The sequence below is a fragment of the Acomys minous genome (assembly GCF_964271855.1).
Source record: "Acomys minous genome assembly, chromosome: 13".
Taxonomy (NCBI): domain Eukaryota; kingdom Metazoa; phylum Chordata; class Mammalia; order Rodentia; family Muridae; genus Acomys; species Acomys minous.
Genome location: NC_140495.1, coordinates 26155781 through 26182267, shown reverse-complemented (window position 1 = coordinate 26182267; position 26487 = coordinate 26155781). Strand labels below are relative to the sequence as shown.

General features: G+C 46.4%; 1 protein-coding gene across 3 annotated transcripts in view; it reads right to left on the bottom strand.

Moving 5' to 3' along the window:
* Nucleotides 1–1496: 1496 nt before the first annotated feature.
* Nucleotides 1497–26487, bottom strand: part of ZBTB38 (zinc finger and BTB domain containing 38) — a 37675-nt gene continuing 12684 nt past the window's right edge. For 2 of the 3 annotated variants that reach the window (XM_084751741.1, XM_084751740.1), the window contains exon 2: nt 1497–7763. In XM_084751741.1, coding sequence (XP_084607867.1) covers nt 4170–7763 — 3594 coding nt within the window. In that variant the 3' untranslated portion in view covers nt 1497–4169. Of the gene's footprint in view, nt 7764–17360; nt 17568–26487 lie in introns of those variants that run through there. The other variant, XM_084751742.1, reaches the window with a different exon arrangement.

Below are 26487 nucleotides of genomic sequence, written 5' to 3'. Positions count from 1 at the left end.
ATTTATTTGAAATTTTCCACATCCAAAGACCTAAAATTATATGTCCAGAATGTGACATGCTCTTACCATTTCTACCCTGTCCTAACGTTTTTTCATTCTCACCTTTGTCCAAGTCACCGCCGCCTCCCACCCATCCAGTCACAATCTCGCATGTGCTCTCCTGTCTCCAGCCTTGCCCTGTCTGCTGGTCTGTTCGCTACCCTGTAGAAAGAGTGATTTTCTTAAATGCACTAGACTCTTTCCCTTTCAGCACAAGGCCTCCAAAGGAGTCTCACTTTGGGATTTTTGGTCCCTTGCTGACCATATCCCCTACCTCCTCAGCTCCACCACAGCCCTGGGGGTCAGAAGAGAAGTTCAATGCTGTGCTAAGATCCAAAGAGATCTGCTATGTGTTCTTTGACTGCCTGTCCAGGCTCACCCAAACACGGGCTTTTACATCCATCCATGGCTCCTTTATTCCCAACACACACCAATGTGGACCTGATCCTTAAGGTGCGCTCCAGCACCCCCATCTTCTTTCTTCTCTGGTTTTAAACCAGGCTCAATTTCCTAATTATCTGTAGCTTCATCAGACTCCTCCAAACCCATGCTCCAGAAGCTTGTACAACAGTGGTTCTCAACCCGTGAGTTGTGACCCCTTAGTGGTCAAATAACCCTTTTATAGGGCTCGCCTAAGACCATTGGAAAACACAGATATTTATGATTCATGACAGTAGCAAAATTATAGTTATGAAGTAACAATGAAAATAATTTTATGGTTGGGGGTCACCACAATATGAGGAAATACATTAAAGGGTTGCAGCGTTAGAAAGTTTGAGAACCACAGCTCTAGAACATCCCCGAACTGCGCAGCTTTGTCTTGTCCCCTCCCTCTCCAGCTTATTATAAGCATGCATCTTGGAAGGGCTAGGAAAGTTCAAACACAAGGACTCTCAAGTCAGGCAAACCATACCCTGTCTAGCTGTGAGACTGTCTCAAAGTCACCACACAACAGGTAACGGGGTTCCCTTCAGACCTGGGGGCTAACAATGCCCAGATCGCAAAGACATTGCTAAGCACCTGGGATTCAACAGCTATGATCTGTTTCTGTGAGAGCAGAATGCTTCCAAGTGAGTATTTCACTATGAGGTGCCATCGTGGCATCAGGCTTATCCCCAGCACTCATTTACCAGCTGTCGACGTCTCTTACTCAGTTTTGTTGGTTTGTTTTGGTAGCTCTGGCTGGCCTGGAACTCATTGTGGAGACTGCTCGGCTTCAAACCCAGAGCTCTGTCTGCCTCCGCCTCCTGAGTGCTGGGAGTAAAGGGATCTGCCACTGTGTCTGGTCCCTATTTGGTTTAACATCACAGTTTATGAGTCCTAAGCATGTAGGCTCCATGAAATGTAAGCATGGAAACAACTCTAACGAATGAGTGCTGTGTGTAATAAAGCCATCACTCACAAAAGACGAAATCTCTGCACAAAGGAATCAACACTAACATACTTAAGAAAGAGACTTAACATAGGAATAAGCTATTTTAATCAAGCAAAATGAATTTATATTCCTCATTTCTAAAAATAAAATTAGACCTTTCCAACCCTTAACATCTGCATTTAATAATATCTTCTAACCAAAATACAGATGCTAAAACAGCAGATTACAATATATCTTGTACAGAATACAGCATGTTCATTGCTTACACTTACTTTAATTCTACTTGGTCGTTATGTGCTCGATGCATACTTAAACACCACTCATAACATTTTCACAATCAACAACAACAAAAAAATGTAACCAGTTGTCTTTAAATGGCTCTGCTATAAATTGTATAGAATATACAGAATTACAAAGTCAAGTATTTTATCAAAATATACACCCCCGAAACTAACACAAGCTATCAACATTTTAAATGAATAATACAATTATAGAAAATCTTTGCAAAATTATTTTTTATGTATAAATATTCTGCCGTATTTACTTTGGTCTAGAATTATCAGCATACAAGTCCACTTAAAAAATATCCACGTATAAGGGCCGAGAGACATCAGTACATATAATAATTTTGTATTTGTAGTTAAATCAAAACAATTAAATACATAACTAATTGCTTTATAATCATAACTGAGATAAAACAAATTAGTGGACACCAGATGGCCTGTCATTTAATTAACTCAAAAGTGATTTTCATAAGCCCTTTGTGACTACCTCCTTAACAAGACTCTAGTGAACAGTGTGGGTATACATATATACAATGGATAAAATAAAGTTGAGTTTGCTTGCATTTCCCTACTTTCCTCTAGTATATAATACTGTATGTAGGTGAACGTAGATGAGCAAATGAAAAATGTAGGTCCAACATTGGGGTTGTTTAACAGCGAAGTACTACAGTATAAAAAGGTCACCTTGAGTCATGTCCTTTTTTTCTAGGTGGTTGAATGTTTTCTTGCCTACCCCAAACCACACTAAGTCTTCTTCGTGGAGACATCACAATACTTGGTGCAAGAAACTGGAGTCCTCTGATAACCTTCCAGCCTTGGATTTCCATCTCCTGGATCCAGCGGACTGCAACGGCTGCCGGCCACTCTCTCCACGTTCTCAGTTTCGCTCACACTGGTGTGATGGAACGGGGAGCAGTGTGCTCTCCCTCCTTCCTAGTCTGGCCAGTTTTAACAGTAAAAACCATGAGTTCCAGCTTTCTGGGATCCTAGTTCACATGAAAGGACATCCCTTAGGGCAAGTAGACTTTTGAGGGCAATGTCAACAGTCTGCGTCAATATAAAAAAAATAATTTGGAAACGTACGTGGGGCTTTAAGGAGGGGGCTAGGTGTCTGCAAGCGTGAAGGCGGAGCCTCTGGCTTTGTGGGTGCTTCCGAGTCAGAAGGTAATGGGGGCAGAACCCTGTCCCCCCCCACATTCTACTTCCTACCCTTCAAAAACAACGCAGCTGTTGAGGCAAGGAAGGTCATCACTTCCCCTTGTCCTCGTGTCATCAGTGGGGGGTGGGGCTTCTGCTGCCCTTTAACTAGTATATACCTGTGGGCTGCAGCATCTCCAAGAAGGGGCAACGTTGAGGAATTAGGCTTTCTGCCGTCTCCAGGTGCCTGAGACTTCATGACCACAGAGGTATGCCTTGCACTCAACCTCCCGCATACTCTTTCAGTGGAATGGGAGACGACAGGATTATTTGACCCCTTAAGTCTGGGTGGAGTAGCCTCCCCCCCCAACATCCATGGCCTCGGGATGACTGGAAGACTGCAGAGAGTTCTGAAGAACTGGACCATTCTTCATTCTCTGAGGTGAGGCCAGTGCAAAGGATTATACGGCACAGGTAATCTCAGGTAAGTTCTGGGAAGGCTCTCCCCATAGATAAGGCATGACCTGTGTTTTGTGTGACTCGAGTAGACCAGTTCTAGGAACAGCTCAGCCATACTTTAAGAGAACAGCACAGGAGCCCATTGAGAAGCACACGCATGCGCATACGTCAGATTCCAAGTGCTCTACTGACTTCTACACCAGTCCTCATCGTTTTCAGGTCTATTGCTTGTTCTAATCCTCTACAAGGGACATAGACAGTTAAAAGTTACAGTGACTAATATATATGTGTATATATATATATTACAAGGTTTTTGTTGCACAAAAGTAGTTCTAGACAACGCATGAATGTCCTGTTTCAGGCTATATATTTTCAGTTATATTGACAAGCATTTTGTAAATACCCATTAATTTAACAGAGATTAATAGTGCAGGAACTGGATGGCAATAAACACTGTCATAGCTCATTTAGCATTTAACACATCTCAAAGACGCCACCTCCATGATCCGGACCCTTATTTTTTCCAGTGACTAACAACAGTTCAGCAGTCCTCATTAGTGCTCGCAAGAAAGTTTTAAATTAGGCTAAAATTCAGCTGCTTTTCTCACTGGTCAAAATACCACAGCTAAGGACTTCATTAGCCTTCACGAAATACTTGGGTCGTTAGAGGATTCAGCTGTTTTGTTTTTATGCACTCTGTGTGAAGTGAGTGATAAAACCTAAAGTAGGTGTTAGGATCCTTTTTGGAGTTTACACAAATGAAAATTAATACCCCCAAAATTCCTTTGTGACTATTATGTGAACAAAACTAACTAAAAAAAAAAATTAAAATTAACTCACAAAACAATTTTTTCTGACGACTTTCTTAACTGTCATCACTCAAAGGACATTTTCAGCAAAGGGCTGTTATCCTTTTGGTCGCTATCTTCTGAGTCAGTGCAAATTTGACTCTCCAAGAGATCTGAGTCTTCGTGGCACATGTCACCTGTTTTTTCTTGTTTGGTTAAAGTCTTGAATAAGTGTTTCTTTTGGTGCATTCTGAGGGCAGCAGCTGTTTTGCATATTTTGGGGCACTGGAAGCAGGCAAAGCCTTTCCCATCATGCTCCCGAACGTGCCTCCTCTCGTGATTCCTTTTTGTGGAAAGATATAAAAAACCCTGAAAGCAGAACTGACAGTGGTACCGCTTTTCGCCAGTGTGGATTCTTTCGTGGATCTTGAGAGTCTCGTTCAGCGTGAACGCCTTGTTACAATACTGACACACGAACTCCTTCACACCCAGGTGGATGCGCTCGTGTTTCTGTAAGTTCCCTTGCACCGAGAAGCACCGCCCACAAGTCTTACATTGGTAAGGCTTCTCTCCGGTGTGGCACCTCATGTGCATCTTGAGCGTGGAGGGACTCTGGAAGGGCTTTGCACAGAGCTCGCAGAGGTAAGGCTTCAAAGTGAGATGTTGGTGGGGTTTGCCTTCGGCTCCCGCCCCTGCTGCTTTGTCGCCGCCGTCACACAGCTCACACTGCAGTTTGGGCATCTCTTTGTTTTCTTCTTCTTCTTCTTCGAAGGCCTTATCCGGAGGCAGCTTCACCTCTGCGCGATCCAGTTCAGCTGGGTATCTGCACCTGCCGCCGCCGGGGCTTCTGCTCCCGTGCCCCTTCCTCCACTTCACATTTCTCATTTTTCTCAACTGTTTGGATTTCTTCTTGGGCTTGTAGTTGTAGTACGGGCGCCACGGCTTGTCGGTGGAATCCTGATCACTCGCCTCATCAAACGCCTCACTCATTTCTACACATTCAGCCTGGCAAAGCCCAAGGGGGCTGTCCCCGTGGGCTTCTGGGTCGCTCTCCTGAGGCACCGTCTCCTCCTGCATCTGATATTTGGGTTTCCTCCCTCTTTTGTAAAACAGCTTCGACCCAAGGATATGCCTTTTCACAATGGCTTCATTTCCAATTTTCACTGTTATTTGGCAAAGGGGCGCGACACTGCTGTTCGTGGAGGTGCCAGGCAGAGCAGGTTTTGCGATATAAGTTTCAATTTTACCGGTTTCCTCACCGGCACCTGTGGTTTTGCCCGAAGACCCTCCCTGGTCAGCAACGTGTTTTGCCTCCACTGCTATTTCTCCCTTGGTACACAGAATAGCTTTCTTTTTCTCCTTAATGCTCTTGGGTCTGCTCGAAAGTCTCCTGCTTTTATCTGCCTCAGGCTTGCTGTCCTCTTTCAGGGACTGACTAAGCTCCGGTTGTGGAGCGGCTTTGTGGCTGCTGTTGGCCGGGCTCGCAATGGTGTTGCTGTGCCTGATGACTGACGAGAACTGACTGCTGTGCACAATGACAGAGGGCACCGAGCCACTGTAGCTGATCACGGAGCCTGAGTGCTCACCGCCTTTGCCCGCCGATGAAACACTTGCGGGCTCTGCCTGTAGGTCGGTGCTGACGGGGATTCCAGTGGGAGAAACTGACACCTCAGTTGAATCCAAGTTATTGACGAGATCAGTTTTCAGTGCCTCCTTTCTCCATGGGACGGCTTCTGCTTTTTTTACTTTGGCAAAAGTGGGTGCGCCCTGCCGCGAAGGTGTTTCCACCAGGGTGGCAGAGATGGCGGTGGTCAAGGTGTTTCCGCCATCTTGGAAGTTCAGTGTGGGCATGTCAGAGCTTTGCGAGTTTGGAACGATGAAGGGGTTGGGTGCAGACTCACCCCGTAGACTGTTGTCTCGAGCACCTTCATAGGAAGAATTCCGGTAGCTCTTATAAGGTGCCCTCTTGCATTTCATAGGCAAGAGCCTGTAAAGTTTATATGGATAGACAGTAGGCTTCAAGCCCCCATTCGCTGTTTTCTTATTGATGGGGAGTCTGTGATCTATGGCATGGAAAGACTTCTGGTGGTTTTTCAGTATGTAGTAGGTCATAAACGTTTCAAGGCAGAAAATGCACTGGTACCGCCTCTCCCCAGTGTGCCAGATTTCATGCCTCGTCCTGTACTCGGCCAGTGCAAAGACCTTGTTGCAGTAATGGCAAGGGTATGTTCTTCTCCACGAGTGAACGTTTGCATGCCTTCGGAGGCTGGACAAAGTCACGTAGCTACGTTTGCACACAACACAGCTGTAGAGCATCTGCCCGTTCACAAATTTCACCATGTGGTCCGTGTCTGGCAAGACACTCCCAGCGCTGGAAAGCTCGGCAACCCTATTTTCCGCTACTAATGATTCTGGGCTTGTAAATGAACTTCCATCTTGTCCAATAGTGGGGTAGTTTTCTAAAAACGGTTGGCTTCCTCCTGGGATAGGCATGTGGCTAGACCGCATACAGATCTGTTCGTGCCGATCCAGTCTGTTAAGGGTGGTGAACTGCTTGTTGCAGTGCTTGCACACTAAAGGCTCCTGGGTTGGCTTGTGGAGCTGCATGTGGGCACTGAGCAGTGTGCTGCTGTCAAAAGATTTGGAACAGCAGCTGCAATTGTAAATGAGGGGCGGGACCTCCGCTGCTGGTGGACCAGGAATATCCGACGGCTGGTTCTCATCTTCCCTGGGAAAATGGTCACCTCCTTCCTTGTTGGGAGGTTCTGGGTGTGGCAGAATTGGAGCTGGTGGTGGACTTTTTTCTTGATTAAACTCTGGGCTGGTTACTGGAGGGAGTGGTGTATTTTCTGTAGTTGAGTCAGAATCCTGGGTTTGGGTCTTTGGCTTTCGGCATGGCTTTGCTTTTGTGATAGGAGCTTCGCCATTTTCTTTTCCCGTTTTACCGGACAGACTGCTGTCCTGTTCCCGTACAGGCTGACTCCTGTAAGCCTCGGTGATGGAAGAAACGGCATATGAATGTTCAGCAAGCGTGCGGACAGGCTCTGCTTCGTGGCAGACGTTGGTCCTCTCCTGGCAAAGACCGGCTGTCCTCATGGAATCAGACATTTTTTTGAAGCTTGCCCTCAAGTCCAGTGGGGAAAACATGTTATTACTATTTTCCGTTTCAATGATGGAAAATGCATTTGTGATCCTTGGCCCATTAGTAACAGCTGGTTCTTCGTGCCTTTTTTCATGTTTTTCTTCTTTAACCACGCCCTTTTCAGTAATGCAGACTACGTAGGGACCTGGGGAATTTGAGAAGCTGCGGTCACTCAGGTCTTCTAAGAATGATATCCCCAGCTTTTTCCCTGCAGCTGCAAGGTCAGTGACGGTTTCCTGCCTCTTGACCACAACAGTAGAGCTGTAGATGTAATTGAGTATTTCTGTAAACACCTCAGCTTTCAGGTCATCCAGCTCCAGGACGTGGCTGGAGATACAGATCGTATGGCTCCAAAAGATGTTTTTGAAATAAAGGCTCGAGGCAGCCAGGACATTGCTGTGAGCTTTAAACTTGGTGTCTTCCACAATGATGGTGACATCGCATAAGATGCCACGAATGCGCTGCTCATTTAGGATGGAGAGCACCGTGTCGCTGTGAAAGTCATCCTTGAGGTCCCTGGAAAGGGACATGACTGTCATCTGAAACAAGAGACAAATGGTCAGGGGTTTTCCCTTCAGTGGCTTGTTCATTTCTAGGCTATTTTCTAATTCTGGGAGAAAAAAAACAGTTTTTTGTTTTTGTTTTTGTTTTTTTTTTTTTTTACATGTGAGAACTCAGACATTTATCTCATCTTGTCGTTATTCCAAAGACTTGGAAGTCAACAGCAGAAGGCCAGCCTTCTTGCCCCAGATTGTTTTCTCATGCCATTGCTAGTAGCTGTAGTTGGAAATCATCCTGGGACTCTTTTCCCTGCCTTCTGCAAAGTTTTGGCTATGTGTATGTGTCCAAATATGGGGAAGGGCAAGTTTCTGTATGGCCAAATAGAAAGGGGCTCCCCACTGGACACTGCTGCATGGGGCTCTAGAGCTGAGTGAAATCTTGGTCCCTTAGAAGCGTCTTCTTTTCATCTAACTTTTCCTCAGGGAAGACAAGGTCGTACTATTTAGCCCCAACCTACTGTGCAACTTGTTACCTACACAAAGCTGGCCCTGAACTCTGAGACCCACCTGTCTCTGTCTCCTTTCAGATGTTCTCCCCGTCCATCCCAGGACCTGGGGAATAAAGCCAGGCTATCACACACGCTAGGCGAGTCATATCCCCAAGCTCTACTGGCCTGGAACTAGATAAGTAGGACAGGCCGGCACCGCATTCACAGAGATCAGCCTGCGTCTGCTTCCTGAGTACTGGGTGTAAAGGCGTGTGTCAACACACCTGGCTTCATTTGATGGTGTGTGTGTGTGTGTGTGTGTGTGTGTGTGTGTGTGTGTGTGTGTGTGTGCTGAAGACGGAATCCCTAACCTTTACATGCTGGTTAAAGGCTCTACTGTTGAGACATAACCGCAGCCTCTTCTATACGCTTTCAAAGATAACCTTGATAATTTGATCCAAACATAGTTCATAAAGCAGAAACAATGTATTAATGTACCTGTAAGCATTTCTCCTCAGTGGGTGGTACGTCTGTGTAAGGGTGTCTGCTCAAAGAAGCAGCAAGAATGGAAGGAGCCATCCAACTGGCTCTTCTCTTGTGCTTCTCTTCTGAGTGGCAGTGTGGCAGTGTGGCAGTGTGTGTGACTGAGTCTGACCCTCAGGGACACCTTCCCTCCTTGCCACACGTGGCCTGGTAAGAACTCTCTGTTTGATTTCCCCTTTATTCTAACCAGACTAGACTGGAGTTTTAAAAATGAACCCCGCAGAACACTGAGGCCAACGAAGAGGCGACGAAACACTAGACCAGGAAAGTATGTTGTCGTGAGTCTCATCCCAGCTCCCTGAGTTAGAACAACTGAAAGGCGCGATGGCTCAAGGACAGTCTAAGGATGTGACGCATGTGGCATGCCTAGTTATTCTCTTTAGCCAGACTTGTCGCCGTTGTGGAAATGTCCAAGCAGCAATGGTTTGAAGGTTTTAGTTGATCGTGGAAGAGTATGGCAAAGCCAAGAGCAGCTGGCCTATGGTGGTGGGGGGAGGGGGAAGGAAAGAAAAGGGGGGAGGGGGAGGGGAAGGGAGAGGAGAAGAGGAAGGCACCTGGGCTAGCTAGCGTTCTTCTTTCTCCGACTTTACTCTACTCAAGCTCCCAGGCTGGAGCTGCCCACACTCAGGTGGGGTTCACCTCTTATCCTTCCTGACACACCCTGAGCCCTGCTTTACAATTCTACCTACTCTTCAATCCAATCAAGCTGACAAAAAAGACTGACAAACAGAGAATGACAAGATCACTCAGCCACCATCCACGCTGTGACCCTGGGATGGCCAGAGCCTACTGATACAGCAGTGGCCAAAGCAGCAGTTTTCACACTTATCCACGGTGACAAATGCACAGCACACAGTGACCCAAGACACAAATGAGATGAATACGCTGACTTCACAAGATACAATCCGTTCTGTTCTAGTACCTTCCACTTTAAAAGAAAAAATGCAGACAGTAACTCACGGTTTTTCACTGCCAATTCATCATCCTCGTAGCTAAATGTGATACAAAACCCTGCTCTGGTCTACAAGATGTACTAACCACATGCACTGTACCTAGCCGCTCTGTGCCATCAGTATATGCAGTCTCTAGAGTGCCATACAGCTCGGCAATATTGTCTAACCGTCAGCTGCAACGTCTTGCTAGTGCTGGACTGTAGACAGCATTTAGCTCATGACACCTATTCAGTTAGACAGACCAAACGGCCACAGTAAAAACTCTTCTTAACCTTTTTGTAAAGGGTCTGTTACAAGCTGGGCCCCACCGTGCTATTTAGCTTCCTTTATACAAGCATCAGTTGATAAAATTCTTGTGTCACTTTTGGTCACAGGGAAAGGGCACCTTCCTATGAGGCTTTCAACTCCGACAAAGAAACTACATACGCGTTCACCATCTTTAGTTCTTGAGACAAGGAAGCTAAGACCTTTGCTCACTTGCCGCATCACTCCTAGCTGGGGTTTCCGGTGTGACCATTGTTTCAGTTTCTTTCTTTAACATTAGTTCTTTGACTCTGCTTTGCTCACTGTCTCTAACTTAATCTTCATGAGTCTTCTCTGGAATTGTGAGGGATCATTTCTATCAGCAAAAATGGAATTCAATCAAATGCAATCTTATGGATTCCTCGGTGCCCCTGGAAGAAGAAAGGCCTCCCTGAAAAGACTCAGGAGTCTGATGTTCATGGGCTACAGGCCAGCGGCGGTTTGGTAATGTGTCTTCTGCCTTTCTTGTGATCTCTGCTCTAGGCTCCTATAGGATATACTTTCTCCACAGGCTCTTATTCTTATCCTATTTAACTTTCTTCTAAAGACACACACACACACACACACACACACACACACACACACACGCACACACGCACACACGCACACACGCACACACGCACACACGCACACGTGAAGGAAGGACTAGGCAGTCTTGAAGTTTTCAGTTGCTTGGCAAGGATTGGAGTGCCTGTGGGAGGTTATCTTAGAGGCACTGAGGGCGGGACAGCTGCCCACTGTGGGCGGTGCCATCCTTTGTTTGGGAGAAGTGGAGAAAGGCTTCTAAACTGCAGCATGCATCCACCCTTCTCTGCTTCCTGGTCATAGAGGCAGTGGTACAGCCGCATCGAGCTCCTGTGTCGTCCATCTCCTCTATGATGGAAGACTCCTTGAACTGTGAGCTGGAATGAATCCTCTTAAGTTGCCTTTAAAATATAAACAAATAGCTGGGCTTGGTGGCACATGCCTTTAATCCCAGCACTTGGGAGGTAGAGGCAGATAGCTCGCTGTGAGTTCGAGGCCAGCCTGGTTTACACAGCAAGTCCAGGACAGCTGAGGCTAAACAGAGAAACCCTGTCTCAAACAAACAAACAAATAAACAAATAAACAAATAAAAGCCAGGTGTAGTAGTGCATACCTATAATCCCAAGTGCTCTGGGAGGCAGAGGCAGGCGGATCTCTGTGAGTTCGAGGCCAGCCTGGTCTACAAAGTGAGTCCAGGACAGCTAAGGCTACACAGAGAGACCCTGTCTCAAAAAAAAAAAAAAAAAAAAGAAACAAAACAAAAATTAGTGTGTGTGTGTGTGTCATGTGGAGGGTAGTACATGTGCTGTGGTGTGCACGTGGAAGTCAGAGGACAACTCTCTGGAACCTGTTCTCTCCTACCATTGCACAGGTTGCAGAGGCTTGCACGGCAAAGCCTTTGTCCAACGAGCTGTCTCACCAGCCCCTTAAATGGCTTCCTCACTGGACAGCAGCAATAGAATCGCGACAACAACGTGGGGCAGCACTGAAGGGGAGGGGAGCCGCTCTCGCCAGCATCTGCACTCTCTGACATCACTGCAAGCCTTCCACACTTCGTCACAGCAAGAACCTTAGAGCAGAAACCACAGGGCCCTCTGCAGACGGAGGGCCCACAATAGATTTTGGAACAAAAAAACGTAAGTCAAAGAGAAGATGAGGCTTAATTTACATGTAATTTCTAAAATATTTTCTTAAAAGTTTCATGTAACAAGTTTGCTATTCTTAGCAGTGTTACTGAGATAGAATGAAGGAACCTGAAAAGGCTAAAAAAAAAAAAGGGGGGGTGGGTGGGGAGGCTGGCTCGGCAGTTAAGAGCATTGGCTGCTCTTTCAGAGAACCCAGCCACACACCAGCTCACAATTGTTTGTGACTCCAGTGCTGGGGGAATCTGACGCCCTCTTCTGGCCTCTGTGGGCACTGGACATACATGTGGCATACAGACATGCATGCCGGCAAAGCACTCATACACATAATAAAATAATATTTTAAAGGCTAACAAAAATATTCTAGATACAAAAATGTTGGCGAGCTAATACCAAAACAATCCATAATTTGATAACTATCAATACTTGACCTGTGCTACTGTTTCCCTAAATCTGTATTGTTTAAACTTTACTTATTGTGAGTATTATTATTTTGAGCACTATTGTATTATTGCATTTCTACTGTATTATCGCTGTGTGTTGTTTGTGCGTGAGAGGAAGCACCCACGTGCAGCAGAACGTGCACAGAGGTCAGGACGCTTTCGTGGCGCCATTTCTTCTCTCGTTATTTTGTGGATCCTGGAGATCAATCAGGTTGTCATGCTGGCCTGTCAAGTGCCTTTATGTCTGTGGAGCCATCTTGTCAACCTCCAAGTTTGTATTTTACCCAGAATAGTTTTTAAAAGCACCTTTTTTCAGGCACTGGTGGCATACACCTTTAATCCCAGCACTCGGGAGGCAGAGGCAGGTGATCTGTGAGTTTGAGGCCAGTTTGGTCTACAGAATGAGTTACAGGACAGCCAAGTCTATACAGAGAAATCTCGTAGCAAGAACAACAAAAAGCACCTTATATATATATATATATATATATATATATATATATATATATATATATATATATATATATATATGTATACAGACACAGATGTGCATGAACACTTACATGAAAGTATGTATGTATGTATGTACATACACACACACACATATGAACACTTCTATTTTGCAAGCATGGATATAGAAATAGAGTGAATAATTCGGCACCCAAGAAAGGAAGCATAATTAGTAACTATGCCAGAGAAAGAGCACACACTGGGGCTAGGTCCCAGAAAGATGAATGGTCACCCCATATTTACATACATAAATATGTAAACAGAATATACAACTCTATAAAATTCAACACAAAAAATTGTGTGTTTTAACGTAAAATATATCTTGTGTGAGTATGCAGTTGTTATAGGGAAATTCTAGTTAATCGGCTTATTTGTACTCCAGCGGTTTTTGTCTCCTGCCACACTCCAGCTCTATAGAGCAAACACATACATATAGTACAGGTACGGGCACATAGGTTAGATACTTCTGATGACTAAAATGACTTTGCAAGGCCAAGTGCCTTGGTGCACACCTGTGATCCTAACACTTAGGAGGCTAAGGCAAGAAGATCATAAGCTCAAGGCCAGCCTGGGCTACATGTGAGACCCTTTAAAAAAAAATAGATCTAATAAATAAGTAAATAGAATAATAATATTATTCTGCTATACTTGCTTTCAAGATTAACTACCTTATGTCTATGTTTTCATGTGTGTGTGTGTACAGATGCATATATGGGGGATCATAGTGTGTGTGCATGTCTATGTGGAAGTCAAAGGTCGCTCTCAGCTGTTGTTCCTAAGGAGCCATCCATTTTGTTTTTTGGGACAAGGTCTCTCACTGGGACTCAGGGCTCACTGTTTCAGGCTAGACATGTCCCAGGGGTATATCTGAGTCTGTATCCTCAGTGCTTGGATTGTAAGCATGCCCAACTTTCTTATATGGGCAATGGGTATTAAACTTGGGTCTTCATGTGTGGGGGGGAAACTTTACTGAGCGATAGCCACAGCGCCAGAACTACCTACTTCATAAAAAAACAATGCAAATCTCTGCTCACGGTAAAGATTCAAACGGTCAGGGCAGCAGCAGTCCCTTCTCCACCTTGGCTTCCTCCTCCCATACCCAGAGATGCTATCAGCTCATCTTCTTTTACATGGACCACCTTCCTCATAGCTTTGGAAGACCTCTCCTTTGTGAGTGTATCATGTTTTTCTCTTCACAGTCTGCTTCTCCAGCCTGGAGCTCTCCTGCTTGGCCGACTTTAGACACACCCATCTCAAGTCATCCCTCAGCTGGGCGGCCTCTGTCTCCTGGGATGTCTGGCTGTGTGTTCATGTCCACCTGGGAGCATCTGAGAATATGTTTGTTCACACGTGTCTTTCTTGATGAGTCCCCAACGGGCAGGAACAGGTTTGCCCGTCTTTGTACTCTCTAAAGCTACAGCACAGTGCATGCTAACTAGGCTGATGATGAACAGAGAACAGCTGATGCAGATGTCTTAATACACACATTGTGCAAACAGAACTTCCCAAGGTAGAAGCCTTAAAAACTAGACCAAAGCGAACCCAATTCTACTCTACTGGGAGCAAAATTAAGAGAAAAATAAAAATTAGTTTTTGTCCACTTTACCACTGTATCCTTTAGCCTGGCAGTTTTTGAGGCATGTTTCAAGGGCCTCTGGGCTTCCTAAGATATTTTCTAAATTTGTGAGGTCAGAACTACATTTGTAATGACATAGGGTTATTGTTCATGTTTCCAGTATGTTGAAAAGCAATGGCAATGACAGGTAGGTGCTAGCACCTCCGCAGGCACTGTGCCAGGGGCACCGAATGGAAGGACTAAAAAGTAATCATTTTATAAACTTTTATCCTTGAGATTCGTGCAAGTGTGTGTGCATGTGTGCATGTGCGCATGTGTGTGTGGACGCATGAACATATGTGTTTAATCAGTTTGTGTGACTGCATACAAACACTTAAGGGTGCACACTGAAACAGAACTGCTTCTGAGGAGAGGAACCAGTTAGTTCCTCGGGCTGTGGGCTTAAGCAGCTTGGCCTTCTGCCCTGGATACCACTTTGAAAGGGCCACTGATTGACAGGCTGCAGCGGCCTACTTAGTTTCTTTGGTCAGCATTTTCTTGAAAACAGACTAAGATTCACTGTCACTTCGTGATGTCACTACTTTGTTATGAGTAATAGGATTTTATTATCACGTGAAATTTAAACTTCGGAAGTCACATTTCCCAATATAGCATGATTTTTCTCATGAGGCTGATGGTGCTGTAATGAATACGTGTTTTGGTTATGGTATAGCACATCTGGAAGTTTGGACTAACTCAGGGGACCAGTATTTTCTAATGACCAATGCATTTTTTCAAAAGGTACAAAAGAGACTTGGAGACTTAAAGGTAACAAAGTATGCAAGGTTCAGGGTCCCTGCTGCAACTAACTTTGAAGAAATCATCATGTCAAGTTTCAGTATAATATCAAAGAATATCCAGAGTTAACTAGAAAGGCTATTTTTTAAAAACTGTTGGGCAGTGGTTGTGCATGCCTATAATCCCAGCACTCAGTAGGCAGAGGCAGGCGGATCTCTGAGTTCCAGACCAGCCTCGTCTACAGAGTGAGTCCCAGGACAGCCAGAGCCACAGAGAGAAACCCTGTCTTGAAAAACAAACAAACAAACAAACAAAAAGAAACAAACAACTGCCCCCAAACTCATTTTTCCAACTATTTAATTATGTAAAGCTGAATTTCTCTTTTTACATCTTAACTAATGTAACATTCTGCATTACAACTGGTTGTAGGAACAGATGTGAAAATCTACTAAGCTGAAGTTGAAGACATCTGACAAAATTCTTCTCAGTTTTTAAAAAAATTTCACAGTTGTCATTTTAAAGGAAATGTGACTTTATCATTTAATTAGGTTGACCACAGTCATTTTACGTGAGTATTTAAATACTCGTTTGAATATCTGAATATGGTAAATAGTGGCAGACCTCAGATCAACAAAAGCGATTTGAATCTTCAGTGATAAAGAAGTTCAGGGGCCAGAGAGATGGCTCAATGGTTACGAGCCCTTGCTCTTCCATGGGAGCTGGTTTCAAGGCAGCTCACAACCACCTAGAACTCCAGGTCCAGGAGAGCTGACGCCTTCTTCTGGCCTCTGGGCACCAAGTGTACAAGTGGTACACAGACATACATGCAGGCAAAACACTCGTCTACATAAATAAAAGGGGGATAAGTATATCCAAAGGGGGGGAAAACCTTAAGTTGACTGTACTAATCATTAAGGTTTAACATCCATAATACTCTGAAATAATTTCTGCCTCCAAGAAATTATTTCATTTTACTTAAAAAAAAAAAATCACATGTAGCTGGGTGTAGCTGGGCGTAGCCGGGTGTGGTCGTGGCACACATCTATAATCCCAGCACTTGGGGAGGCAGAGGCAGGTGGATCTCTGTGAGTTCAAGGCCAGCCTAGTCTACAAAGCAAGTCCAAGACAGCCAAGGCTACACAGAGAACCCCTGTCTTGAAAAAGAAAACAAAACGAAAATCACATGTATGCCTTAAAAAAAAAAAACAAAAAACCCAAACACAAAGTGACTGAAAGTAAGGCATGAAGCAGAACCCCCAGCAGACAGGCAGGGAGACCGAGGGAGGGAGACATGCCCACAGACGCAGGCTCTCCCCCACCCTGAGGTGAGTGTCCTGTTTGGGTCTGAGTATGGCTAAGCAGCCTGGTGGACTCCAGGGCCCATCCTGACTATGCCCAGTGAAAGCCGCTCTTTGATTGGCCTGGCTGCCATCTTATGCTGTCTGTACAGTGTACTATTTGCTTGCATCCTGTTTTTGGTTTGTTGTTTTTTTTTTAAAGTCGCAGGACCTATTTTGGTCACGACAATCTTTCCAGTTCAAATGACTCTACCCACTCATTTACCTAAGACCAGGCCCTATCCTATCCAGGATGCTGCTGTTACGCCTTTGTTCTCAGGCCACAGGGGAACTCTCCTTGCCAGTGATGCAGCCACCGCTTGCCAGTATTTCCAGCTTAATCAAAGCTTCTTTCCCTCTAGCCCATTAAGACAATTCTACCCAATATACAGAGATAAACATGCTCAGAATGATAATTCCCATATAAACTCTATGACTTACCACGCGTGCTTATGAAGAGACCAGCGACTGTCGGCCTCCTCCTCTATTGCTCTCCACCTTGTGGGTTTTGCTTTGTTTTGTTTTGGTTTTTTGAGACAGGGTCTCTCACTGAACACGAAGGTTACCAACCAGCTAGACAGTGAGCTCTGGATAGTCTCCTGTCTGCCGCCCCCCCTCCGCCCCCCCCCCAGCACTATAGTTATAGGCGCAGGCCACATTCCATGAGTGTTGGGGATCCAGACTCAGGCCCTCAAGCTTGCAAAATAAACATTTTTATCCTTGGCCATCTCACCAGCTCCTGCAGTCTATTGTGTTTTATCGGTGAATCTCTAAGACATGACGGAAGAGAGTGAACCGGCTCTTTCTGGGAAGGCTGCTCTCTCCAGACAGTCTGGACCCCAGTTTTCTTAAACCTTCCCATCAGAGAAGGCCGAACCCTCCTGGCCAGCTCCCGAGCGACTCAGTCCCTAACATAAATAAAATAATAGCGTTGAACCGACAAACAACTTTCTCCCGTCTCTACTGCAAGTTGTGTTCTATAAAAAGAAACTTAGAAATCAACCCTAACTAAAAAAAGAATGCTCTGCGTGAGGATACTGACCTGGAATCCTGCAAAAGCCAAACTCACATTCCATACCCAGCTAGCGCGGGCCTATGGAAGGAAAATCCACTGTGCGGGGTTGCAAGGCCCTATGGAAATGTTCTGACAAAGGACGTTTTGCTGCAGGGAGCTGGCTGCGCCATCCCACACACATCCTCGCAGTACATTTGCTCACAGTCACGGTGACGTCTACGTCAGACCACACGTGACAGGGTGTTAGAAACACAAGCACCAGATCTCGAAAACAGATTACAAAACAGAAGCCCTTTATAGAGCAGAGCTGTGTCTAGGAAGAAGTACATCCTTTTGATTTTGCCTTCAAAACGGGGCCCAGCAGGGGCATGGTCGAGCTGTGTGTACCAGGTGCAATGCACTGAAAGCTATCAGACTCAGGGTGACACAGCGTGGCGTGGGGATTCATTTTCTTACCTGAAGCTCAGAGTGACAGCGTGAGCTGCTGAATACACTCCACACAGGGGTGGCCGGCTGGGGCAACCTCACCCATTATGGTGTGTGGGTAAACACTGGGCCTCCGGACTTGTAGTCGCGTGCACTGGGCTGTGAGAGCGAGCATTGTAAGGTTCGTGAATGATGCAATGGGCCCAGCTACACATTTTGCACCGTTTGCAAAGATGAAAGGGGAACAGGTCCGTGGGTTTCTTTTTTTTTTCTTTTTTTTTCTACCGTTAAAACGGAGCAGTGTTTAGGATGGCCCGCCTGCCGCGGGTTCATTGGGATCGGACTCGCCCAGGCACCTGCAGACTTGAGAAACCTGGCGAACAGGCTGGGAGGCTGTCTCCTAAGCCCTCAGAATGCTGTGTCCCGGTTTCAGCAAATTCCACCCACACTCAAGAGTCCCAAATGTTGAAAGCATTTTCAGTCTGAATAGTGTTCCTTAGGACAGGTTCCTGTTCTCTGAAATGTCTCACTGCAGGGATGAGCTGCCTACTGAGACAGTTGGTTTTTTGTTGTTTTTTTTTTAAAGGGCAAATACTGTTTTCCCGTGAACTTGAAGGGCGGGCTGAACGAGTGGAGATGCCCTTTCCTTTCCCACTGCTACCCCTGGGGTGGGTACAGGAAGAGCTGTCGTGTATTCTGGCTCCTGAACAAGAATCCTCACTTAACTAGTGGCAAGGACGGGTTATTCTGAAGTGGACAGAGCACCAGCTTCTGCTTTGGTCTGAATCTACGGCCACTGTTCCCCAACGGTCCCAGATTTTTTTTTTTTGCACTTGGCTCTTGGGACTCAACACACGACAGTGATATCATAGTTCATGCTGATTCTTCCTGCAAAGCAAGAAGCTAGCGGAAGGGATGAAATCACACACATACACACACTAACACAGACACACATAGACACACACCAAGTGCATCACAGCAGGGGTTCCATGATTTGTGTCACTCAGAACCCAGCAAGCACATCACTTAGTACAGAGTAGGGGTTCAACACAACCCAGCAAGTGGTGTACTTAGCACACAGTAGGGGTTCCATGGATGCTAGCAGACAGCTGCGGAACTGAACTGACCGTGAAATGCCTAGTTGACTATTGATAGAACTGCTCACTTAACCTTCGTATAGAGCACAAATCCATGCTAAAAGCCTTCTGAGGCCTTTGCTCTTCTTGGGATAAGATCCAGGATGGGTACCCCATTCTCTCCTGACTCATGTGTTCCGTCCTGCCTCACACATAGGCTCCCTTTGCCTTTCCCATCTGCCACATTTCTCCTGGCCCTGGAACCTTTAAAGTAGCCTAGTTCAGGCACTGCGTAGACACGGCCTCCCCTCCTGCCCAGCTCTGAAGTCACGGGGCGTCTCTTCTACATGTTCCCGTTTTGACTGCCCTCTGCTGTGACTTGGACACGAAATAGCTCCCATAGGCCCATCTGATGTCTCCCCTATGATCCTTGGCTGCTGGCAGGCAGTGGCCCACTAAAGGCCACGGGCTGCTGGTGGCAAGCCCCTGCTTTGTTTACTGATTCAGTGCAATGTAAAAGCAAGCAGCCCCATGCTCCTGGCCACCCCGAGCTGTCACCAGCTCGCCTGTGCCTTCCTTGCACATCCGTCCTCCCTTACATCGCTTCTTTTAGACATCTTGTCTAAAGTAATGCCCTGCCATCACCTCACTGCCTCTATACTGCTTACTTCAGCCTGCAGTTACCACATAGACTAGTCCCTAGCTATCTGCAGGCCCAGGGAGGGCCACCCTTGCCACACACAGATACAGTTTCCCTTACACGTACATCTATGACAAAGTTTTCAGATTAGGCACAATTACGTATTAACAATAATTAAAATTTAACAATTAAATAGACAATAATAAAAGTTACTTAGTACTTAGTACTAGTTATAAGTTGCTTCTGGAATTTTCCATTACATGTGATCTTGGATAACTGTAACAGTGGAAAGTCAAATTCTAGATACAGGAGGCTCCAGTTGACTCTTCACTCTTCCTCCCAGGGGAGTGAGCTGTGGAAGGGGCAAGCCTGTCTACTCTTTCTGCTCGGGTTTGCTGACTGAGTAAAGAGAAAATCATATGGGGGGGGGGGGCGGGAAAGGTGGCTCAGCCTGATGAAAATCCCAACCTGTAAAGCCTGATGTGGTGGCATGCTTGTAATTTCAATGCTAGAGAGGCTGAAGGAGAAAAATTAGGAGTTTGGGACCAGCCTGAGCTATACAGGAGACTTCATTTTAAAAACAAAAACAAGCAATAATGCAAATGCAAACTGGCTATCTCCTGCACTCTCACCTTCATCTACCCCAGCGCTCTCACCCCCATCTCCCTGGTGCTCTCACCCCCATCTCCCTGGTGCTCTCACCTCCATCTACCCCAGCGCTCTCACCTCCATCTCCCTGGTGCTCTCACTTCCACACCACACACCACTTATACTCATCATCCATCTGCTCAACAGAGTTAAGCCCTATAGTACAGCAAGCTTTTACTTCTTCACTGATGTGTCTTATGCACCTAGGATAGGGCCTGAATCATAGAAGGCCCTTGGTAAATCCTTACTAAAAAAAACTAAATAATTTGTACCAGAAATAGATACACGTTTGTAAATCAATACCACTGAAAGACAGTTGTTGCTGATTACAATTTTCATCTTCTAGATTCTGCAAACCCACTTTGTTGTCTATGATTTACTGACTTTATATGTCTGTGTGTGCCCACATGAATTTACATGCATGACATGCATGGTGGAGTGTAACAGAGGGCATTGACCTCTTGAACCTGGAGTTACAGGCATTTGAGTACCACCTGATGTATGTGCTGGGAACCAAACCTGGTTTCTCTGCAGGAGCAATAAGTATTGTTTGTTTGTTTGTTTTTGTTTTTGAGTTTTTTGTTTGTTTGTTTGTTTGTTTTCTTTTGTTTTCAAGACAGGGTTTTTCTGTGTAGCCTTGGCTGTCTTGGACTCACTTTGTAGGCCAGGCTGGCCCCTAACTCACAAGAGATCCACCTGCCTCTGCCTCCCAAGTGCTGGGAACAAAGGCGTGCACCACCACTGCCCGGTGCAATAAGTGCTCTTAACCACTGAACCATTTCTCCAGTCCCCAAATTCTCGCCAAATACCATTATTTTACTCAATTTATTCCAGGTTGTGAAGCATTCTGCCTATTCACTCATCTAATGGCCCCCATGAATGATCCTGGGATCCTGCCAGATGAAATGAGAAGATTACTACACACTGGTAAGACAGATGAGTGAACGGAGGCAATGCTCGAGATGCTTGAGACACAGAAGTGGTTATTAGCATGCCAATAGGAGAGATGGGAAGACTGGGCCCCCAGCAGTTGCTCATGGATGCCGGGGCATGTGGTTTCTGGGGGGTGGGGGGGTGGTGCTCAATCTGCTAGAAGGTACTTTTCCTATACACAAAAGGGTGCTGAGTCCCAGTTGAAAATTTATCACATTAGATCGTTGCTGAAGAGGTTTGCAGAGATGAGCCCATAAGGCTTTAAGCGGGAGGGCTGTCATAACAGCCAGCGAGAGTCTCAGGTCAGAAGACCACTGAAAGCTACTGAGGAATCTGCTGCAGAGGCCCCGAGTGAGGAGGTGGAGGATGAGAGCCAGAGTCAGCCTAGCAGCAGTCTTCCAGACGATCTGGGCATTGCTAGACAACAGGCCTTGATGATGGGTCTCGGGCCTAGGAACCCTCCCGGCAGTCCAGGCGTGTACAGCAGCTGTCCACAGGCATTTTCCAGATTAGCCTGGTACGTAATCAGTCAGTGTTTGCCCCACAGCCCAGAAAACACTCGCATAGCCAGGATTTGCTGTTCTGAAGGAAGGCATCAGGAAGGTGAGCTCGAGTGCTTCCCCTAAGCTGACAACAAGAGTGAAGAGGGCCTCTCTCATTACCCCCAGTGACGAGGAGGGACTATGAGGGTCCGACAGGACGCAGCATGACATCAACTGTAGGATGCCTGAACTGTGCGGAAGAGACAGAGATCCTGCAGGCAGAGGCCGGCTGCTAGTGTGAACCTCTTTCGTGAGAGAGGAAGAGTCTCCCAGCCAGTGAGGAGCTAGAATCTTGTATCTTTGTATTCTCACAAAGGCCTATGAGGTCACCTACGATCCAACCTCTTTCTGCCACGCTAAGCCACGCCTTTTCACATGTTGCTTCTGGATCCTGGCACACCTTTTAGCCCAGACAGCAGGCCATCCATCCAACAACCCCTTCCCTCCTCCCACCAGCTCTTGGCAGGCAGCCTCCCCCTAACCCCCACGCACCGTTTCAGTACTTATGACTAGCAAAAGGTTAGCAATGTATGCCTTACTGCAGAGCAAAGATTCTAAGAGGGCCAGAACTGTTTCCCCGTTTCCCAGACTGTCCAGCTCTGCAACTGCCACTATTGTTTCCTTTATTACAGCACCAGCACTAAGCAACTATGCCTGGTGATCGTCCCCAGTCTTTAGGGCTACAGCACTGGCAGTGTGGACATTCCTGTTATCTCCTACTATGCAACCAAGGGAGAACCACCTGTGCAAGAAAGTCAAGAAGATCCCCACAAATGAGCAGTTCTGGGGATCTGCCTGTCAGGGTACATTATGAGAGTTGGGCTGCTCAGGACAAGCCAGGGCATCCATCATCCATCATCCACGAAGATACTCTGCCCACACAAGTTTGTGGTTTTGATGATGAAAATGTCACTGTGCGTGTTTTTGGTCTCCATGACAAAAATCCCTAAGAAAACGACTTGAAGAGAGGAGGAGGCTTATTTTGGCTCATGGTTTCATGGCTGTCCATGTTTGGCCAGGCAGACGTCACAGAGGAAGAGTGTAGAGGAAAAAGGCTGATCACCGCATGGCAGCCAGGAAGCAGACTGAGAGAGAGAGGGGCTGGAACAACACAGAGCATGTTAACCTACCTCTTCCAAGTTGCCCAACCTCCTTGTTCCCACCCCTCCTAGCAGTGTGGAGTAAGCCACAGAGGAGGTCAGGGCCCTCAGGATCCAATTACCTCCCTGAAACCCATCAGCTGACAAGTGTGGCTTTACCGTGGCAGCCTTTGGGGCCCTTTTCATCCAAGCTAACACCATCACTGCTTTCATTCTAGCAAGGAAAGGAGAAATCAGTCCTTTTGTTTAAAGCTCAGGGAGTGGGCCTTTGTTTTAGATACTGAGAAACTGGCAATAGATTTAAAAATTAATTACCAGGCTGGGTGTTGTGGCGCAGAACTTTTAACCCCAGCACTCAGGGAGCAGAGGCAGGTGGATTTCTGTGAGCTCCAGGCCAGCCAGAGCCACAAAGGAAGCCTCTATCTCAAGCATTTTAAAGAATTTCCTTAACATCAAAAAGGTGCAGTCAGCAGCATGCATGTGCAGTTGATGTTAGGTGTACGTAAAGGACTAAATTTCCGCGTGGCATCCTCCCTCTGGCACTCACACAGCTCCCTGCTCCCTGCAACCACTTTTAAATTCCTTCCGACCACGGTCCATGCCTTCTCTTCTGAGGAGCAGCCCGCTTGGAGCTGCTGCTGTGCCTGTGACCTACTTCTGGGTTATGGAACTGTGGGTGCCTGTGCATACCAGGGCCCAGTGTGTGATTTATTCCGAAGACACACATGTGCCATCTCCCCCCCCCCCCGCCCCCACGACGCAAGCAACAGTAAGATGGAAAACACATGGCAGTATGTGCTTACCACGGTGGTGCTCAGCACAGGAGTGCACTTAGAATCAGATGCACAGTAGGACCTCAAAAAGAATCACTGATGCTGCGCCTGGGCTTCAGGACATAAGACCCAGGCCGGCATGCTTTGTGGGTGCTACTGTGTGCTTTGCTACCCACATCCTTCAAGAAATGATGGTGTGTCCTCAAGTCAGAAGTTGACTTCAGGCTGCTTTATGAAATAAATGACTACGCCTGCTGTATGTTTATATTGGAGCCCCCTCAGGGCAGCCTTTCTGAGTACCGCCGTGCAACGGCATTCATGCTCCTCACAAACGCATCGAAAGCCCCACTGAAAAGCACCTCTGCTGGCAGGGCAGACGATCAGGTAAATATGACATCCAAATGCTGGGCCCAATACCTAACAAGCACAACCTTTGTGCCCAGCACCATTGTAATACAGTACACACATGATCCTAATGAGCCTCACTACAATACTTTTGTCCCTTAAACTCTCTCTCTCTCTGTGTGTGTGTGTGTGTGTGTGTGTGTATGTGTGTGTGCACGCCTGTGGGCATGTATGGGGAGGTCAGAGGACAACTTTTGGGAGGCAGTTCTCCCCCCTCACCTTGTTGCAGAAGGGCCTTATATTTCCTGATGCTGCTATTTAGGCCAGCCAGCTGGCCCTTCGGCTTCTGGGCGGTTCTCCTGTTCCCACCCCTTGTCTCACTAAGATTACAGATGTGTGCCACTGCATTTGACTTTTAATGGTAGGGGGAGGGGCAGGTCCAAGAACTCAGGTATGAGACTTGTGCAGCAAGCACTTTTGCCTGCTGCGCCCTCTTGCTGGTCCCAATGGCCATCTTATCTCACAGTGATAAAACCGAGACTTGGAGAGGCAGCTGAGCTTGGAGAAGATCGTTTAGCTTGTGAGCAGCAGAGCTGGGATTCAAATCACAGACTCGCTCAAAAAACCTGCGGTTTTCATTTCAAGTTCAGGAACGTGGAGCTACAACAAAGAAGTAGATTTGGGGGCTGGAGAGATGACTCAGCAGTTAGGAGCACCTCTTTCTTCTGCAGAGGACCCAGGCTTCACTCTCGGCATGCACACGGCAGCTCACAACCGTCTATAACTCAAGTTCAGGGCGGTCTGTCGTGCTCTCCTGACCAACGAGGGCACCAGGCATGCATGTGGTACACATGAAAGCATGCAGGCAAAACAACGCATACACATAAAATGAGTCTCAAAAAAGAACGTATGTTTCCTTGTCTTCTAGGGTGCATGGAGTGGTGTGCACTGAGAACTGAAGACCCAGAGGCTTGTAGGGTATCAGCCTTCTCCCCACTGCATGTGTGGCAAACTGTAGCCCAGCTCAGACAGGCCTTCCATGTGCCTCTAGGGGTACAGCTTATACCGTGGTAGGCTGGGAGCCTCATGTTCTGCTTGGTTAGGTATCTCCCTCATATGGGGCCTGTATCCTACCAGAAAGGGGCCATTTCTCTCATGTGCTCAAAGGTACCATACGTTTCACAGGTGGCCCTGGCAAGAACATTTGAGGGAAATCAGTATTTTCCATAACATTTTAATTCCTTTTCTTAAAATATGTAAACCTAAAAGTGACATTAAGGCACTTGAAGATCACTTTCATTCCTTTTTTTTTTTTAAATCTACTTTTGTTTCAAGGCCAACCACCTATTGCTTTCTAGCACATGGGCTATCTCACACGATGGGCTGCCAGAGGAGGAATAGTGGGGATAAAAGCCACCAATCTAGGAGAGCAGAGCGCGCCTCAGTGCCTGGCAGTGTTGTACTTGCAACACATGCTCTACCAGGGGAGAATCTAGGCTGAGGCGGCTGGCACTGTGGGAGTTAGGTGGTCCTGGCTCTGTCATGACGTAAGTGAGTTTCTTAAACTCTTTGTACCACAGTTTCTTCGGGGGCCAAATAGCAGCAGTAGCAGAGCACGGACACTGCTGGTGTCTCTTCCAGGCTGGTGCAAAAGGGCATTGGCAGTCTAGCAAGACCCTTTTAAGGTAACTACTTATTAGCTGCTAGGAGGGAGGCCGAATGAGAAGAGCGCTTTTATGGTCAGTGCATTCCTGTGACATGCATTTTCCCTCCTGAGTCACAGGCTCACTGAAATCTGGCTATGGATTTAGAAATACATACCCACAAGACCAAATAGTATTACCTGTTTTGGGTTTCTGTACCTGTTTCAAGTGGAAGCAGTCTTTTCCTTTCCCCAACGCTGTCTCATTACCTCAACTATCTACTTCCATACTCTCCGAAGACCGTTGTCTGCTCTTCGTCTTCATGCAGAAGGGATTTTTAAGAGTGCAGTTCTTAGGACCTCCTAGCTAGTGCTTATACAATTTAGGAATCTAAGATCTTAGCTGTTTGGTTGTGATTTTGTGTGTGTGTGTGTGTATACATATGCACACACACACATACACACACACACACACATATATATATATACATACATACATATAATTAGCTGGTAGTTTGTTCAGTAAAATTATTTTTAATTGGGTTCAGCTTGAGGTTTAACACAGTTCCGTGTTTTGTTGAAGATTATGCTGTTAACTGCCATCATATTCCTTGATCAAAATCTTCTACAAGAGTTTGGGATTAAACAGTAATTTCTTCTTGCTCAGTTGGACCAGCCTTTTTCTTAATTGATTGCCTTTCTCCTGTGTAGGAAGAGTTGGGCCCGCCTACTGTAGTGCCTGGGCTCCACTCTAGTCCTGCTAACTAACTTCCTTGCTGTGTGACAATTTCACTTCCTCCGGCGAAGCCTTTCCCTGGTGGAAGCTTTGTCAGGGCTGGGTCTTGGGTTGTTTCACAGCTGATGACCAAAGCCCATTTCCAGTTCACAGTGGGCAACACCTACAAGATGATGCTACCACACCCCCAAAAACTACTCTTGATTCCTCACCAGCTGGCAAACCCGTTCTCTCAAAAATGTTTCTCAAAACGAGAAGGGTAGAAGCGAAAAGAAATCGCTTCAACAAAACAG